Below are 19,523 nucleotides of genomic sequence, written 5' to 3'. Positions count from 1 at the left end.
CCCACTGCCTTGAGCTATGTTTAGCAAATGCATCCAAGTTTTCTCTCCCACTGTAGGGTTTAACCGAGAGGCACTGCAGAGAGCTCTGAGTGTCCTGAAGAGAGCTTGGGTGTCGGAGTGAGCCAATGCACAGCCTGAATAGACACAGAGCCACATAGAGTGGTTTGAGTTGGAGGAGACCTCCACCATCACTGAGCCCAGCCTTCAGCCTAACACCATCATGGCCACTGAACTGTGTCACCATCACAAGCCCTTGTACAATCACACCTGGCTGCTCCTGGGGGGGTCTTTTCTAGGTGTCCCACTGCTGCTGCTGATTTTCTGTGCAGATACAACACACAGACCCCATAAAACTTGGCCCTTGTTTGAGGATAGTTACATCCCAAATCCCCATCTTAAAGCACTAAAGGTGTTCTAGGAAGTCGATCTTTGAAAAGGGACTGAAAACCCATTTTTGGTTTTGGTCCATGGCAAGGAGGCTCCTGTTACACTCTAGGCTAAGTAGAGTTACATTAAGCTCAATGATATCAGGGTAAGTTCAGTCTCTACAAGCTTCTATCAGGAGGAACTTGTTTTTTTAGTCCATGAGACCCACTGATTATTACAGAATTACAGAATCAACCAGATTGGAAGAGACCTCCAAGATCACCCAGTACAACCTATCCATCCAATACAACCTATCCAACCAAGATCATCCAGTCCAGCCCTATCCAATCAACTAGACCATGGCACTAAATGCCTCATCCAGTCTTGTCTTGAACACCTCCAGGGATGGCAACTCCATCACCTCTCTGGGCAGCCCATTCCAATGCCAATCACTCTCTCTGCCAACAACTTCCTTCTAACACCCAGCCTATACCTCCCCTGGCACAACTTGAGACTGTGTCCCTTTGTTCTGTTGCTGCTTGCCTGGGAGAAGAGACCAACCTCCACCTGGCTACAACCTCTCAAACAACACATTAGCATAACTTAGTTGAGTACAGCCCAGTCACAAAATCACAGAATCACAAATGAGCAAAACAGTCTGTCAGAGGCCAGAAAGCAAAACTAGTCTGTAGTTTGGGCTTTATTTACAGATAGTATTCCCATTCATAGATTTACATAGATTTACATAGAATCAACCAGGTTGGAAGAGACCTCCAAGATCATCCAGTCCAACCTAGCACCCAGCCCTAACCAATCAACTAGACCATGGCACTAAGTGCCTCATCCAGGCTTTTCTTGAAGACCCCCAGGGACGGTGCCTCCACCACCTCCCTGGGCAGCCCATTCCAATGGGAAATCACTCTCTCTGTGAAGAACTTCTTCCTAACATCCAGCCTATACCTACCCTGGCACAACTTGAGACCATGTCCCCTTGTTCTATTGCTGGTTACCTGGGAGAAGAGGCCACCCCCCACCTGGCTACAATGCCCCTTCAGGTAGTTGTAGACAGTAATAAGATCACCTCTGAGCCTCCTCTTCTCCAGGCTAAACAGGCACCTAACTGGTCCCAAACTTTCCTTCATTAATAGAAGATAAAACCACACAACCCCCCTCTTTTTTTAATAAGGGTGAGCTGCTCACTTTCAAACTTGAGTAGCACAGAAGTTTTCACTTGATCAGGAAGCTGGTTTAATTTACTGCTAGGTTACATGTTAAAGGCTTCAGTCATGACCATGGATTCTCAAATGCAGTTCAGTGCCTTGCTGAAATTTCTAGCTGCAGTACATTTAGCCTAATTGCTTTGGTGAGTTGGGTGCTTAGTAACTACCACTCTCCCGGGTTCTCCTGTTTAAAGGCCAAGCAGGAAAGAAGCCTGAGGGGTACAGGTGGACTAACCTGCCCTTTGGGCTTCACCTGTGGCGTCTGGGGAGATCTCTGCCAGTCTGACCGCAGTCCCGGACCGCGCATGACCAGGCTGCTCTGCTGTCAGGGGAGAGCGTTTAAACACCTGTATATAATAGCTTTAGCTATTTAAGCTCAAATGGGGTTTGAAGCAACAAGAAAGGCTGAGCAAAACGGTTCAGGTTTCAGTTGACAACTAAATGTGTGCACTGGGCCTTTAAGTATTTGGCCAGACACGTCTTGATTGCTTAGCTTTTGTTTGCAGCGCTGGAAAGTCAGCTGGGTAATACCCTGTAGCCAAAGCCTGTTCTACAGTGCCCTAAGCAGGCTGGGGGCAGGGGCGAGAGAGGCAGAATTAACAACAGCCAGGGCTCTATTTACTTATTTTCAGCTTTTTGTGAGCCAGCCTCATCGCAGGCCTTGGGAGGTTACCTATAAACATCATAGGGGCCTAAGATGATCCCAGGATGCTGGTTTTTAAGCCAGGCTTAAAAGGGAATGAGGGATGGGGATGAGGCATGGGGGTGATGGAAGCAGAAGCTGCCCCCAGCTGCAGGCGGTGGGGGGATGCCCCCCGAGTCTCTCCTTCTTTTCCCCCCTCGTTGTTTACAACAGGTTGAAGGAGTTCTCACGCTGGGTCTATGTCATTAGCTGGCTGCTGCCTCTGCACACGTTGCTGCCATGGCCTGTGGCAACCTGAATTAATTGTTTCAGTAGTTGGTGGTGGTTACTCGCCGTAATTATTATAATTTGCATTTATAAAAACATCTTTCATCTAAGGATCTCAAACTGCTTTTGCACACATTTAATTAAGCTTCACAACATCCTGTGAGGTAAGTGTCAAGAGTGTTGTTATAGCCATTTTTTACACAGGTTTCTCCAAGAAAACAAGGTCAGTCCCTGCCGTGGCTGCTGTTTGGTCCTCATTACGCTTGCACAGGTCGGAGCAGCCAGCGCGGCTGCAGGAATTAGGGGGTGCTGATCTAGGTCACTTTGCATTTCCCACATAGCTCTTGCTGCTGCCACGCTGTGTGGACACAGGCACTAAGCCACCACAAGCACAGTCAGAGCAACCTCAGCCCAGATTTCCATCCTGAGGTAGTGGCCCTTTCTTTCCCAGGAGCACTCCGGCAGCATCAAAGTCTTGGGAAGAGATAGATGTGGGCATCTCTGAGGACAGGCTGAGAGAAGGGAATGGAAGGGGAAAGAGGGGAGAGGAGAGGAGAGGAGAGGAGAGGAGAGGAGAGGAGAGGAGAGGAGAGGAGAGGAGAGGAGAGGAGAGGAGAGGAGAGAGGAGAGAGGAGAGAGGAGAGAGGAGAGAGGAGAGAGGAGAGAGGAGAGAGGAGAGAGGAGAGAGGAGAGAGGAGAGAGGAGAGAGGAGAGAGGAGAGAGGAGAGAGGAGAGGAGAGAGGAGAGGAGGAGAGGAGGAGAGGGGGAGAGGGGGAGAGGGGGAGAGGGGGAGAGGGGGAGAGAAGGGGAGAGAAGGGGAGAGAAGGGGAGAGGAGAGGAGAGGAGAGGAGAGGAGAGGAGAGGAGAGGAGAGGAGAGGAGAGGAGAGGAGAGGAGAGGAGAGGAGAGGAGAGGAGAGGAGAGGAGAGGAGAGGAGAGGAGAGGAGAGGAGAGGAGAGGAGAGGAGAGGAGAGGAGAGGAGAGAGGAGAGAGGAGAGAGGAGAGAGGAGAGAGGAGAGAGGAGAGAGGAGAGAGGAGAGAGGAGAGAGGAGAGAGGAGAGAGGAGAGAGGAGAGAGGAAAGAGAGGAGAGGAGAGAGGAAAGAGAGGAGAGGAGAGAGGAGAGAGGAAAGAGAAGAGAGGAGGAGAGGAGGAGAGGGGAGAGGGGGAGAGGGGGAGAGGGGGAGAGGGGGAGAGAAGGGGAGAGAAGAGAAGAGAAGAGAAGAGAAGAGAAGAGAAGAGAAGAGAAGAGAAGAGAAGAGAAGAGAAGAGAAGAGAAGAGAAGAGAAGAGGAGAGGAGAGGAGAGGAGAGGAGAGGAGAGGAGAGGAGAGGAGAGGAGAGGAGAGGAGAGGAGAGGAGAGGAGAGGAGAGGAGAGGAGAGGAGAGGAGAGGAGAGGAGAGGAGAGGAGAGGAGAGGAGAGGAGAGGAGAGGAGAGGAGAGGAGAGGAGAGGAGAGGAGAGGAGAGGAGAGGAGAGGAGAGGAGAGGAGAGGAGAGGAGAGGAGAGGAGAGGAGAGGAGAGGAGAGGAGAGGAGAGGAGAGGAGAGGAGAGGAGAGGAGAGGAGAGGAGAGGAGAGGAGAGGAGAGGAGAGGAGAGGAGAGGAGAGGAGAGGAGAGGAGAGGAGAGGAGAGGAGAGGAGAGGAGAGGAGAGGAGGGGAGGGGAGAGGAGAGGAGAGAGGAGAGAGGAGAGAGGAGAGAGGAGAGAGGAGAGAGGAGAGAGGAGAGAGGAGAGAGGAGAGAGGAGGGAGGAGAGAGGAGAGAGGAGAGAGGAGAGAGGAGAGAGGAGAGAGGAGAGAGGAGAGAGGAGAGAGGAGAGGGGAGAGGAGAGAGGAGAGGGGGAGAGGGGGAGAGGGGGAGAGGGGGAGGGGGGGAGAGGGGGAGAGGGGGAGAGAAGGGGAGAGGAGGGGAGAGGAGAGGAGAGGAGAGGAGAGGAGAGGAGAGGAGAGGAGAGGAGAGGAGAGGAGAGGAGAGGAGAGGAGAGGAGAGGAGAGGAGAGGAGAGGAGAGGAGAGGAGAGGAGAGAGGAGAGAGGAGAGAGGAGAGGAGGAAGGGGAGAGGAGAGAGGAGAGAGGAGAGAGGAGAGAGGAGAGAGGAGAGAGGAGAGAGGAGAGAGGAGAGAGGAGAGGAGGAGAGGAGGAGAGGAGAGGAGAGGAGAGGAGAGGAGAGGAGAGGAGAGGAGAGAGGAGAGAGGAGAGGAGAGGAGAGGAGAGGAGAGGAGAGGAGAGGAGAGGAGAGGAGAGGAGAGGAGAGGAGAGGAGAGGAGAGGAGAGGAGAGGAGAGGAGAAGGCAAGGCTCTCAGGAGACCTTATTATGGCCTTCCAATATCTGAAAGCTGAATACAGGAAAACTGAGGAGGGACTTTTTTAGGCTGTCAGGTAGTGATAAGACTGGGAGGAATAGATACAAGCTAGAGGAGGGCAGATTGAAATTAGACATTAGGATGAAGTTCTTGACCATGAGGATGGAGAGAGACTGGCACAGGTTGCCTAGGGAGGTGGTGGAAGCCTCATCACTGGAGGTGTTTAAGGCCAGGCTGGATGTGGCTCTGGGCAACCTGATGTAGTGTGAGGTGTCCCTGGCCATGGCAAGGGGGTTGGAGCTGGATGATCCTTGAGGCCCCTTTCAACCCTGACAATTCTACAATTGCCTGTTCTAGGAGAGGCTGTAAGTACTTCACCTCCATCCCTTACCAGCCTTGTGGGCAATCAACACTCCTGAGATCAGCTGAATCCCAGGTTGCTACTTGACTGTGGCATAGAGAAGTGAGGATGGACTCAAGGAAGGTGGACTGGGAGCTTGAGGGGACAACAGGAGGAGGCATTTTTCACAAGCTTGTGTCTTCTCCAAACTTGTGGCTGTGCTGTCTGAATTGGACCTGCCTCTCTGCGGGCTCTGTTGATCACCATATTAGCCCTGAGGAAGGCAGGTCTAAGTAAGTGCTTGTGCATTGAGTAAGAGGTCCTGGGCCATACCTTCACAAGCTCTTTACCATCCTCATCAATTTATCAGGGCTTGTTTACATGTGGCAAGGAGCAGATTAGCTGTTTGGAAAGAGCCTGTGGATGCACTTGCTCCAAAATAAAAGCCACTTTGTTTTTCTAAACTAAGTGGACTTCCAGGTAGAGAGGAAGAGGAGAGAGGGAAGTAATTTCATCCTACAGGGACCATTCAGTAGGAACTTTCTGAAGCAAGCTGTCACCTCATCACCAGCAACCAGCTTGCTTTTCCTGGAGAGGGTGTGTCAAGGGCAGACAAGAATCAGGGGGTCCTTGGCAAAGGTCTTGCATGCTTCTCTGTCTTTACCTGACCTGCCTTCTGCTTAGGCTAACAGTATGAAATCTTTGCTGAAAGCACATCTGGCTTTTCTCACATCAAAAAGCACAAATGAAAGGGACTTCAGTGTGCATTGCCCCACTCGTAGGAGACGCAGGTACCAGCAGAGGCTTTAGCCAGGCTTCTTTGGAGGAGCACCTCAGTGAAACTCAGGTAAAGCAGGTCCCACTCTTCAGCTTAAACACATCTGGAGTGCCCTTCAGGGATGGTGTTGCTCATGAAATCAGTCACAGAATCCTAGAATTGTTCCAACTGGGAAAGCCCTCTAAGATCATCCAGTCCAACATTCAACCCAGTACCACCATGGCCACTAAACCATGTCCCCAGGTGCCATGGCCAGACGGTTCTTGGACACCTGCAGGGCTGGGGACTCCACCTCCTCCCTGGGCAGCCTATTCCAATGCCCTGACCACTCTTGCAGCAAAGACATTTTCACTAATGTCCAACCTAAGCCTGCCTGGGTGCAACTTGAGGCCATTTCCTCTCCTGTCACCTAATACTCAGGAGAAGGGACCAACCCCCACCTCACCCCAACCTCCTTTCAGATGGTCACAGAGAGCCAGAAAATCTCCTCTTACCTCTGTTTCAGTTCCCCTGAGACTGTCTACAGGACTCCTTCTGGTCCATGTTTCTGTTGCAGGGTAGCCAGAGGAGGAGGTCTGCCCCAAGGACAGAATTTCATTTCACCTGGTGTCCCACTTTCAGCAGAAGCAGAGGGAGGGCCTTGGGCTAGGCCTGCATTTTTACTGGAGCTTTCTTTCTGCTTGTCCACTCCTCTGGACTTGTTCATGTTTGCTGCTGCTACTGCCCAGAAAAGAGAAATGAAGCATCAGCCACCTGGGGCTTGGGAGGGTAGGGTGCCATGGGAAGCCCAGCATCAGCCCCACAGAGGGGACTTCCCTTGCAGCTGTCAGAAAACCTTCCATCCCCTCAAATCAGTGCCTTTGGAGTCTGTTTCTCTTTTTGGAAAGGGGGGAGATACAAATTCTGCTGGTTTTATCTCACAGTGTAGAAACTGAGACTTTATGGGTGCTGAAACAGGCTGCCCAGGGAGAGTTGTGGAGCCTCACGAAACGCTGCTGGATGTGTTCCTGTGTGATCTGCTCTAGGTGATCCTTCTCTGGCAGGGGGGGTTGGACTGGATGAGCTTTCGAGGTGGCTTCCAGCCCCTGACGTTCTGTGATTCTGTGTTATCCTTTTTGGACCTCAATCCCTCCCAGCTATTGCAGATGAACTCTGCCTGCCCAGGCACCAGAGCCAGTGCCCCAGGGCATTTCTTCCTATCTCAGGGATACGCAGGATGTGCGCTCGCATGCCCCTGCTGCCTCGCAGCTCCAGCTTTGCATGCAGCTTGGCCTCAGGAACCTGTACCTCCAGTATTGCAATACCTCTCTCAGTCTCTGTCATCAAGAGTTTAACCACAGTTCAGAGCAGTGTCAGTGGCCCTGCTCCAAGCGCGCAGAACGGCTGCAATTCGTTATCTTGACAAATTAACTGGGCTGAGGCAATTCTTTTCTGAGAGAGCTACAATTAGCTGCCTCTTGAACTCCAGCCTTGCTCTGGCAGCAGCATGCACCTGCTCAAAAAGTGTTGCTGCTGCTGCTGCCACTTGGACTTCCCCAGCTGTAACAGCAGCTCTTATGCTGAGAGCATTGCTGTCCTCATGCCACTCGTACCCTGCCACAGCATGGGGGAACAGTGCAGACCTCGGTTGTCAGTGACATGGAGCTCAGCTGGTGAAGAGGAAGGGCTCTCTGAAGCCCAAGATGGTCTTGCTGTATGGTCTCCAGGAGAGGGTCAGAGCTGGAAACACAGTGCTTGTGGCACAAAACCACCAGGAGGGCCTGGTGTGAAAGGTGTTGTATCAGAGGCACATCACCAGTTGTTCCATCACCAGTTCTGAGCACAGCTGCCTAGGCCAGTGGGAGAAGGCAGCTTCCTGTCCCCTTTCCACTCACAGAAAGCAGTACCCCATGCAGAATCAAACCAGAGATTTGCTTTGAAAAAGGAAGCATCCTTCTGATGGTGTTTTTTCCATGGGCTTTAGGCAGGACTTCATAGACCTGGTGAAATCTGACTTGCCATCAGGCACAGTGCCCCTGTCCTGATGTGGGCAGGAGCTGATGCTCCAGGGGAAACTCACCTCCCAGCCTGGAGGAGCAGCTTCTTTCTGCCTCTTTTTACCAAGCCATGAAGATTCGTCCACTTCCATCCCAGTGTGGGCAGATGCATTTCTTCTCCATTTCCCTGTGAAAGGCAACTCCTTCTGCTCCTCAGCCTTGGTTCACCCATGGGCACTGTCTTCCCTCACACAAGGGTGCTAAAAGGTATCATAGACTCAAAGAATCATTTCAGTTGGCAAAGTCTTCCAAGCTTGTCCAGTCCAACCATTCTTTAATTCTACTGAGGCTGGGGCTCAGCACCACAGCTCTGCCTCTTTCAAACACCTCCAGCCATGGGCATTCAACCACCTCCCTGGGCAGCCTCTGCCAGGCTTTGAGAACTCTTTCAGTCAACAAGTTTTCTCTCGTTTCCCATCTTAAACCTCCCCCTGGTGAAAACTTGAGGCCATTTACTCTCATCCTATCACTTATTCCTAGGGAGAAGAGAACAAGCTCCACCAGATCCCTTAACCATTTGGCTGAACCATTCCCTTTTGGAAGTTCTGTTTGGATAACAGCTGCCCTGATGAAGGCTTGTGTTTGCCTAGAGCCTCTTTGTATGGTCTTGGTGGCTGGGAGTTTCCTTGAGCTCCACTTTGAACTTCAAGACTTCAATACCCCAAACATTTAACCCTCAATTTCTTTTCTGCTTTATCAGTTTGGACAGCTTCCAGCTGGCAACATTTGTTTGCAGGCTTCCAACTGCACCTTGTGTCTGCAGATGGATTTCTCTTTCAATTAACCCCCTGAAATGGTTCTGTTCTCCCCTGAGCCTACCTGCCTCCGGTCTGGCTGGCACATCTGCCTGCTCTGGCTGCCTGGAGGGCAGAAGCCAGAAGCAGAGGTGCTGGGTCCTTGGGCTGAAAGTGCCAAGCAGAGGGTGTGCCCCTTGCATGGGCGTCATGAGGAGCAGGCTGAAGGAACACGCAGGTTCGGCAGTGCCTGCTTTGCCCGTTGTGGGTTGGGGCTTGCAATGCCAGAGGCACTTTTGCCTCTGTGGAGTCTCTAGAGCACCACTTAAGAACAATCAGGTCTTCCCTGAATGCTGTAGCTGAGATGCTCTGGAGCAGGCACCCACACCCTTCACCCCAAGCAGTGGGCCTGCCTCTGCTCACCAGCAGCCCTTGCCCAGCTGGCCTTTGGGATAGGTATTTTTGGACAATCAAAATGGGGAAGGAAAGAAAAAGACCTAAAGTACCACTTCGAGTGCCGAGCCACCAGGAATGTCCTTCTGAGCAGCAGCAGCCTTGGCTTGCTTAGCTGCTGCCTTGGCACTGCAGCCGCTGAACGTGTGCCTGCAGCCGAGCGCAGAGCCGCTTGCCCACTGCCAGCATGGCCAGGCAAAGGTCACTTAGTTGGGGAAACCCCATAAAATCTGGAGGTGCATTGCTGAGAGCAGCCTTTGAAGTGAAAGGGCCTGAAACTGCAGCCAATGCCTGCTTGTGCAGGCTCTGGCAACTGGTAAGCCATCACCGCTTGGTGCTACTGCGTCTGGATCACCCTGCAGGATGCCTTCCCTTGCTCTTCTTTTAGTGAAATACTTATTCCTAATTCCTAAAGAACCTGCTTACCAAGGCTCCAGGGAGGTAAAAATGAGCTCTTCAGCCTCTATAGTGGTGAGCTTCATTTTGGATATGATTCCAGCAGAGCAAATGAGCAGCAGAGATTGAAGTCTTGGCCCGAGCTAGTAAAGGCTTGGTGCTTCCAGTTGCAGAAAGGTCTGAAGCCAAGTTTCACCAAAAGCTGCAGGAGACTGCTGGCTGAAATGCACCCATCCAAGCTACAACAAGAAGAGGAATTGGTTAGAAATGTTAACTCCTGCTTTAGGCCTCTCACCTAACTTCTGTTTTAACTCTTGCGTTCCTTGGCACTCCCCCTGCAACAGTTGTGCTGCTGCTAAACTGCCTAGCAGACAGCCAGGGAAATAATGAGGAGTTGTGATGCCACCAAGGATTGCTTCTCCTCAGCAGTGATGGAAGGGCTTTATCTCCTCAGGGATCAAATTGTTAAATTACAACACAAATGGGAGATCTCCTGATTGAATGTGCCTGTCTCCAGCTCTCCCCGCAGCTACTGGCTCTTTGCAAGGGGTTGTAAAAGTACTCTAAACCAAACTGCATTTTGGATGTGTCTGAGGAAAATGTCTCACAGCTGGGAACTGAGGAAACCTTATTGTGGCCTTCCAGTATCTTAAGGGGGCTACAAGAAAGCTGGGGAGGGACTTCTTAGGCTGTCAGAAAGTGATAGGACTGGGGAGAATGGATCCAAGCTAGAGGAGGGGAGATTCAGATTAGACATTAGGACAAAGTTCTTGACCATGAGGATGGAGAGAGACTGGCACAGGTTGCCCAGGGAGGCAGTGGAAGCCTCATCACTGGATGTGTTTAAGGCCAGGCTGGATATGGCTCTGAGCAACCTGATGTAGTGTGAGGTGTCCCTGGCCATGGCAGGGAGGTTGGAGCTGGATGATCCTTGAGGTCCCTTCCAGGCCTGACAGTTCTGTGATTCTGTAACTGATGAAATGACACCAAAGGGAGGCTGTAGCCAGCTTGAAGTCAGTCTCTTCTCCCAGGCAACCAGCAGCAGAACAAGGTGACACAGTCTCAAGCTGTGCCAGGGCAGGTCTAGGCTGGATGTTAGGAGGAAGTTGTTGGCAGGGAGAGTGATTGGCATTGGAATGGGCTGCCCAGGAAGGTGGTGGAGTCCCCATCCCTGGAGGTGTTGAAGCAAAGCCTGGATGAGGCACTTAGTGCCATGGTCTGATTGATTGGACAGGGCTGGGTGCTAGGTTGGACTGGATGATCTTAGAAGCCTCTTCCAACCTGCTTGATTCTATGTTCTATAAAACAACCTGAAAATGAGAGGCCATAGAAAACCAGACCAAAAGAAGCAGTCTAAGTCTATGAAGGAGGAATCTATGTCTGAAGCCTTTGTGGTTCATTAGGGTATATTTGGCATTCACTGGGGTATATTTGCAACTCCTGAAGCACAAAAAAACTCCAAAACCACCTGGTATTTTTGGAAGGAGTGACATGTTTTGAACTGATGAGATTTTTGGAAGATCAGTGTGAAGAGCTGGGGTTAAATGCTTGCTTCAGTGTTTTAAAGGCCTTTTGTCTCCCTGTTGCCTAAGGAGGCTGTGCATTGCGACTGCTCTGTGAGCATCAGAATGTACAGAAGTGGCTCTGCCTGCCATGCTGGGCTCAAAAAGGAGGAGTCAAATGGCTTCTCTCTCCCTGATCAGCTACCTTATTTTCCAAGCCTCCAACAGGCTAGACTTCTACAGCAATGATTTGGTGGCTTCTGTTAAGTTGAGCTGTCCAGTTGGCCAATAATTTTGCCATGCAACTGCATGGTTGAAAAAATCACTTTTATCCCTGAGACTCCAGTGAAGGATACTAGAGAATGGAAGGAGCTCCTGATCCACAGGAGGGAATAGCTATGGTTAAACAGAGGGCTGGAACTGGGGTGATATTTAAGGTCCCTTCCAACCCAGCCCATTCTATTAATCTATGAATCTTTGGGATCCAGGCTGGATCCTGCTGCTGGGTGCCCCAGTGCTGCTGGCAGGAAGGGAAGAAGGGACTAACAGTTTGAATATCTTTCCCACCTGCTCTGGCTGCCAGAAGCAGTCCTGTGTTGATGCATTTTTCATTGGACCCCTCCCTGGAGATGTTCAAGGCCAGCTGAATGAGGCCTTGAGCAACCTGGGCTAGTGAGAGTGCCCATGGCAGGAGGTTGGAACTGGGTGATCTTTAAGATCCCTTTCAATCCATCCCACTCTATCAGTCTGTCAGTCTATAACGAGACACTGAGGAGTTGGGAAGGCATGAGATCTCCTCACCTGTAGATGCTGTTTGGAGAGCACCCAGCTCTCCAAAGCCTAGGAGCACCCAGGGGAGGTGTAAAGAAAGGCATTTGGCTGCTCCAGACAGGTGCTGGATGTAGCAGGAGCAGCTCTCAGCAGATTTTGGAACGGCAGTTGTGTGTGTACAGCATCACCCAGTCACTGCTCCGTGGGGTAGTGCAGATAAAGACTTTCAGCAGCACAGTGTGGCCCAAGTGATTGCATCCCATAAATGACTTCAACGATGAAACAACAGTGTCAGCCACCAGACCAACTCGCAGGTCCCTAAAGCAAGACTCAGATCCCCAGATCCTGAGGTGATAAGCAAATAGGAGGTTAGAAATGAAGCCAGCAGGAGTTGGTTGTGTAATAAACCAAACAAGGATGAAGAAAATGTTGGAGACATGCAGAGGGTGGATGAAAGGTGATGGCTTCAAACTGGAAGCAGCAAGATGGAGATCAGACAGTAGGAGAAAATTCTTCCCTGGGAGGCTGGTGAGGCACTGGAACAGGATGCCCAGAGAAGCTGCGGAGGCTTCATCCCCTGAAAGTGTTCAAGGACAGGTTGGATTGGGCTTTGAGCAACCTGGGCTACTGGAAAGTGTTCTTGCCTATGCTTCTGTGGTTACCTGAATATAACATCTTCAGTGCATCTTGTCATGCCTCCAAAGCTGTTGGGCACCAAAGCTTAGCCAGAGCTCTCATCTAGATGCTAGGAACCATCAGCCTTTCCTAGCTTGGAATCTCAGAATGTCAGAGGTTAGAAGGGACCTCCAGAGACCATCCAGTCCAACCCCCCTGCCAAAAGCAGGATAACACAGGGTAGTCAACACAGCAACACACCCAGGTGGGGTTGGAAAATCTCCGGAGAAGGAGACTGCACAACCTCTCTGGGCAGCCTGCCCCCCGCCTCCAGCACCCTCACACCAAAGAAGTTTCTCCTCATCTTGATGTGAAGCCTTCTCTATTCCAGTTTGAATCCCTTGTTCCTTGTCTTTATTACCATGCATCACTGAAAAGAGCTTGGCCCCCTCCACTTGAGCCCCACCCCTCAGATATTTATAGGCATTGATCAGGTCCCCTCTCAGCCTTCTCCTCTCCAGACAAATAGCCCCAAGGCTCTCAGTCTCTCTCCACAGGGAAGATGTTCAAGTCCCCCAGTCATCCTCTGGCTCTCTATTGGATTCTCTCCAGCAAGTCTCTGTCTCTCTTGAATTGAGGAGCCCCAGACTGGACACGGTGTTGCAGGTGTGGTCTCAGCAGGGCAGAGCAGAGGGGCAGGAGAACCTCCCTAGCCCTGCTGCTGGCCACACTTTCCTTGCTGCCCCTCAGGATGCTCTTGGCCTTCTTGGCCACAGGAGCATCTTGCTGCCCCATGCAGAACTTGCTGTGCACAGCACTCCAAGGGCTTTCTCTGTGGAGCTGCTTTCCAGAGCAGCTTTCCCAAGCTCCATGGCTTTGTTGCCAAAATCCTTCCCTTTTTAATTAAAGGTGGCTGCCTCGCCTCTGGTTTGGGAAGGGCTGTGTTTTCAAACAGGGTGCCTTGCACATTTCTTTCTACTGCTGCAGCGCTGCTCACAAGCTACACAGTCTGGTGGCTCACAACAGAAGCCTGCATTGCTTTGCTCTAGAGCTCATATCTGATGGGTTTGTGGCTTTGAACCACTCCTGGTATCTGATCCTATCTAATGTTCTGCTGCAACTCTGCAGCTGCATACTGAGACGTTCAAGCCTCATAACTTGAGGTCAGTTTCAGATGTTTGTTTTAGATATGAAAGTGCAAGGAAATCTGTTTGCACTCCCGTGGGTAAGAACCCTCTCCACACTCCATGAAAGATGAGAGGCTGGAGCAGGTCCAGCGAAGGGCAAGGAAGATGGGGAAGGGTCTGGAGAAGAGAGCTGGGGAGGAGCAGCTGAGGGAGCTGGGGGTGTTTAGTGTGGAGAAGAGGAGGCTGCAGGCAGAGCTCATTGCTCTCTACAGCTCCCTGAGAGCAGCTGGAGCCAGGTAGGGGTGGGGCTCTGCTCTCTGGTAAGAAGAGATAGGAGAGGAAATGGCCTCAAATTGTGCAAGGGGAGATGAGGAAAAATGTCTTTGCTGCAGGAGTGGTCAGGCACTGGAACAGGCTGCCAAGGGAGATGGTGGAGACCCCATTCTTGGACTGGATGATCCTGGTGGTCCTTTCCAACCACAGCAATTCGTAGTGATTAGATGTTGTGCTGAGGGATTTGGTTTAGTCAAGGACTTGTCATGTGAAACTAATGATTGGACTTGATGAGCTTGAAGGGCTTTTCCAATCTGGGAAATTCTGTGATTCTGTGATCCTTGGAGGTGTTCCAAAACCACGTGGCCATGGCATTTGGGGACAGGGTTTGATGGCCATGGTGGTGCTGGGTTGGTTGTTGGGCTGGATCAGCTTGGGTGGTTTTCCAACTGGAACTGTGATGCTGTGATAAGAGTCAGCAGCAATCTCATGGCGTTAGCTTTTTAGGACTGGAAGATTCAGAAGGGAAGATTCAGAAGCACTTGGAAGGAGATTTGCCCTCCTAAGCTGACAAGCATTCCAGGTCTGTGGGCAAAGTGGAACCCAGCAGCACGGCAAGGCTGGCAGGACCATTACATCCTTCCCACTGCCCAGGGTGCTGCTATGGAATCTCCTGCAGAGCAGCTTATACAGGATCCAGGAGGCAGAGAACAGTGGGAGAGAAACAGGATTAGAGAAGACAAAAACCTCTAAAGAGTCTCACAATGTTGAGAAAAGTCTTTTCAAGGCTTTATCAGTAACAGGATTTTATTCTTTCCTTTTTTTTCCTCCCTTGATCCAAACTCTGCTTGCCTGAGGGTTTGGTCACTTTATTTATTTGTTTGTTTATTCACTTATTTATTTAGTTTGAATCTCACACCCAGAATACTCAAGTCCACCTCGCTAAGCCTTGCAGGTACTTGCAAACAATTTCCCTTCACCAAAGAGCTTCAACTGGGATTTGGGAATTGGAGGTCCCTCTTTCACCTACTCAAAGGTCTCTATGGTGTACCTAACTATTTTGGGGCAAAGCTAAAGAGAGCCTTTATTTGTGAAGGAAGGAGTCCCATAGACCCTTGTAGGGGAGCAATCCAGCTGCTAAGGCTGTGACCTGCGTGGCAGCAGTGGCACGGAGGTGGCAGCCCTTGGTGACCAGCTGGACTTTCTCTGGCTGACAGTTCAGAGCAGGCATTCCCTCCTTGCTGACTAAAGCCAACAAACACTGCCTCCTTCCCTTCCACAAGCTCTTGGACGTTATTGGTGCTGGTTGTTAGCTGCTTGGCCTCCTTTTCCAGGGGAGCAGCCAAAGGCGAGAGCTGCGCAAGCAGAAGGCTTTGCGTTGGATTTGACCCTTTGTGAGAGAGGAGCCCCTCGGCTGCGGTGACAGCCAAGGCACACAGCTGGCAGCTCGATTGGTGCTTGTACCTTATGTCAGCCTGATGTCATCTCCTGATTCCTCTCAACAGAGCTCCTGGGGCAGTCGGACGAGGAGGACCCAGCCGTCGGCGCTTGCATCGCCGCACCTTCAGAGCAGGGCCGAGAGCGCCCCCCCGCCGCTGCCAGCCTGCTGCCCGCAGCACCCCTGAGGAGCTGCTCCCGCAGGTGAGGGACGCGGGCGGCTTGCGGCACTGCCAGCCACAGCCACAGCGCAAGGCAGGGCAAGAGCCTGCATCTGCGCTGCACAACATGCCAGGGTGGAGGAACACCAAAGCACAGCCCTACGAGGAGAGGCTGAGGGAGCTGGGATTGGTTAGCCTGGAGAAGAGGAGGCTCAGGGGTGACCTTATTGCTGTCTGCAACTACCTGAGGGGTGGTTGTGGCCAGGAGGAGGTTGCTCTCTTCTCTCAGGTGGCCAGCACCAGAACGAGAGGACACAGCCTCAGGCTGCGCCAGGGGAGATTTAGGGTGGAGGTGAGGAGAAAGTTCTTCACTGAGAGAGTCATTGGACACTGGAATGGGCTGCCCGGGGAGGTGGTGGAGTCGCCGTCCCTGGAGCTGTTCAAGGCAGGATTGGACGTGGCACTTGGTGCCATGGTCTGGCCTTGAGCTCTGTGGTAAAGGGTTGGACTTGATGATCTGTGAGGTCTCTTCCAACCTTGGTGATACTGTGATACTGTGAACCATTACCTAAAGGATTTTCAAAGTGCATCTTTGATGTTCTGCACTTCCCTGACGACCTCAGCTCCCTGATCTTCATGGTCTTTTCCAGCCTTCAGGAGGCTGTGATTCTAGGAAGACACTAAGCAGGGACTAAGAAAAACTTGGAGGCCAGAAGAACATGGACACAAAGCAATCTCTAGAAACAGAGCTGGGGAAGCACTTAACATGCCCTAGCAGAGCCATGTTTGTGTGAAACCATCGGGACAAACACAGCCCTTCCTGATGGATGCAGGGAAGAGAAGCACAGGAAGAGAGAACAGCAGGAGAGGGACAGCACTGGGAATGCAGGGAAATAAGAGGTGCAGGTGGAAAACACAGCACTCTGAGAGAGTTGGGGCTGTTCAGTCTGGAGAGGAAAAGGCTCCCAGCAGACCTTATGTGGCCTTCCAGGATCTGAAGTGGGCTACAAGAAAGCTGGGGAGGGACTTTTTAGGCTGTCAAGAAGTGATAGAACTAGGGGGAATGGACCCAAGCTAGAGGAGGGGAGATTCAGATTAGACACTAGGACGAAGTTCTTGACCATGAGGATGGTGAGAGACTGGCACAGGTTGCCCAGGGAGGCAGTGGAAGCCTCATCCATAGATGGTTTTAAGGCCAGGCTGGATATAGCTCTGAGCAACTTGATGTAGTGTGAAGTGTCCCTGGCCATGGCAGGGAGGTTGGAGCTGGATGATCCTTGAGGTCCCTTCCAGCCCTGACAGTTCTGTGATGCTGTGATTCTATGAACTTTGAAAAACCTACCATAATCTTCGCTTGCCTGTGATCAAAATCCCTAGGACAACCTCGGGGCAGTGCCCTTCTTCCAAAGTGGAGTAAAACCTGGAACTTACCTATGGTGTGAGAAACACCAGGTCTGACAGCTGGGCTGTTTTCCCAGTGCAGTTGTTGCTAGAGAGGCAGCACACCACCTTGGGACAGGGGAAACGTCAGAGTAAAGCATCTCTTCCACAAGGAACAGCTGTTTCTCTTAGTTTTCTTCAGGAAAAACATGAGAGAGTCTTCAGAAGAAGAGGATTTGTTCCCAGTCAGCGTTCAGAGGCACTTACTTTTATTTGCTGTAGGACATGGAGCAGATTCTCCTAGGTCTGATAAGGCACTTGGAGAGCAGGGAGGCGATTCCAGGCAGCCAACAGGGCCTTACCACGGGCAGATCCTGCCTGACCAACCTGGTGGCTTTCTGTGATATTGCATGCTGGACTTGAAGGCCTCCAGAGGTCCTTTCCAGCCCCTGACATCCTGTGATCCTGCGATCCAGTGACTATGCCAGTGGACAAGGGACAATCTATGGATTGATGTACCTGGACTGCTGCCAGGACTTTGACACAGGCCCATGCCTGGAGATATTCAAGGTGAGGCTGGAGAGGCCAACCTGTTCTAGTGGAGAATGAGTGCTGGACTGGATGAGCTTTGCAAGTCTGTTCCAGCCCAAGTGATTCTGTGATTGTGTTCAAGGTCCTTCCCCAGCTTAGTTGTTTTTCTCTGGACATGCTCCAACCTCTCAATGTCCTTTTTGGAGTGAGGGACCCAAAACTGAACCCAGTACTCAAGGCATGGCCTCCCCAGTGCAAAGCAGAGGGGGCAATCACATCCTTAGAGCTGCTGGCCACACTCTTGCTGATGGAAGCCAGGATGTCATTGTCTTTCTTGGCCACCTGAGCCCACTGCTGGCTCATGTTCAGCTGGGCAGGAATTAACACCCCCAGGTCCTTCCCCAGTCAGCTCTCCAGCCGCTCTGCCCTGGGCCTGTGGTGTTGCTGTGGGGTTGTTGTGGCCCAAGTGCAGCACTCCACGCTTGACCTTATTAAATCTCATGCCATCGGCCTCAGCACAGCTCTCCAGCCTGTCCAGATCTCTCTAACAAAGAGAGTAAGGTCATGCTGGAGACTGTTGAGTGCAGGTGACTTTGCAAGCGCTGCAGCAAGAGCAGGTCCTCTGACCCAGCACTAGAGCAGAGCCAGAGCCTGGGTGCCCATGAGGCAGAGCTGTGAACAGAGCCTCCTTCCTTCAGCTCACCTCTGCCCGTTGGGCGCTCACTGCGGCACACATCTCTGCCAGTGCCACCTCTACCTTTGCCAGGCATCAGGCAGAGAGATTGCAGGGCTCTGCTTTCCTCCTACTCCCAGGCTCCCTGGCTTGACCACATTTGCCTGCCCCTACCCAGGTGGCTCACCAAAAGTTGCTGAGCCTCACAAGTGGCTCCTTGCAATCCCATGAGCTGCATAAAGTGCTGGCCTTTCCCAAGGCTCTTATTTGCCTCTTGGCAGGTGGGTGAGCATGAAGCAGGCTCCCCACCCACACCACCAGCTGACACTTGGTGCTTGCAGCTGACCTCACCCTGAGGAGGGCAGAGGTTTTGGTGGCCTCTTGCAGCACTGCGGAAGAAAATTTCTCACGGCTCCCCTGGCTGGCCACAGCTGCTTGAAGCCTGCCAACGTGGATTTGAGTTTTAAAGGCACTCCCTGTGCCTGGCTAGGAAAGTCACCTCCTGAGGCACAAGGTGATGCCCCACAACCTCTTCTTTGTGCTTAAAAAAACTCACAGCCACTTAGGAGCACAGAGTTTGTTTTCTGTGAGACATCTGCCGACAGATCTGCATCAGACTCCTCCATGCAAAGATACTTGGATAATGAAAGGAGGAAAGGTTTAGTGTGTTAGGAGCCTATATAAACAGGGACCTGCTCACTTCTGCTGCCATTGCACTGTTTCATCTGTCTGACTAAGACATTCCAGCCTTACCAGACATTTGTTTCCCTAACCTGAAACCCCAGCAGAGGTCATGGTTTGTAATGGGTACATGGTTACATAGCTACCTGGAGCACTGCATCCAGTTCTGGGACATACAACACGAAAGGGACATAGAAGTACTGAAGAGGGTCCAGAGAAGGCCACGAAGATGCTCAGAGGGCTGGAGAACCTTCCTGTACAGGGTTAACCCTCCTGGAGGGAGTGGTCTTGAACCTGACCCCAGGTGGTCTCGACCCCTCCCCAGGGGTGGGTCTGATCACTACCAGGTGATGGTGGTTAATTCACTCCCCTTTCCTGTCTAAGATCCATAAAAGCAGGGGGACTTCCTCTTTGCTCTCTCTTCCCTGCATCCCTCCTCAACAGGAGCCACCATCCTGTTCCTGGTTCTCTTTTGTCTCACCATGTGGCCATCACCCACGAGGAGGACTAAACCCATTGCCATCAAATCTGGTTGTATATTTACCTCTTTTGTATCTTGTTCTCCCATCCCTATATCTTTGTAACTTCCCTACCTCATGCACCTTTTATTTGCTGTTACACTTTTCTTCTTTTAACTTCCAAATCACAATGAGATTATTTATTTGGGTCTGCTTTTACCTTTCCTCTCTCCCCATCTAATTCCTTTTCTTTTGGGAGGGAAGAGGGAAGGGCATCCTATAAATTGTCATTGCTTCTAGCAGCTATATTTGAGTCTCTGGGAAAGTTAAATTAGAGCTGAGACACTTTCCTATGGGGACAGGCTGGGAGAGCTGGGGATGTTCA

The 19,523-nt window shown here is 51.5% G+C and overlaps 1 protein-coding gene across 7 annotated transcripts in view; it reads left to right on the top strand.

Moving 5' to 3' along the window:
- The window catches only part of WDPCP (WD repeat containing planar cell polarity effector), a 141,253-nt gene that overhangs the window by 100,581 nt on the left and 21,149 nt on the right, over positions 1-19,523 (top strand). For 4 of the 7 annotated variants that reach the window (XM_064146304.1, XM_064146302.1, XM_064146301.1 and 1 more), the window contains one exon: positions 15,323-15,458. The exons of the other annotated variants lie outside the window; for them this stretch is intronic. In XM_064146304.1, coding sequence (XP_064002374.1) covers positions 15,323-15,458 — 136 coding nt within the window. The remainder of the gene's footprint in view (positions 1-15,322; positions 15,459-19,523) is intronic. 7 annotated transcript variants of the gene reach the window in all.

This window comes from Pogoniulus pusillus, chromosome 7, assembly GCF_015220805.1.
Source record: "Pogoniulus pusillus isolate bPogPus1 chromosome 7, bPogPus1.pri, whole genome shotgun sequence".
NCBI classification, from domain to species: Eukaryota; Metazoa; Chordata; class Aves; order Piciformes; family Lybiidae; genus Pogoniulus; species Pogoniulus pusillus.
This window is presented reverse-complemented; position numbering and strand designations above follow the sequence as displayed.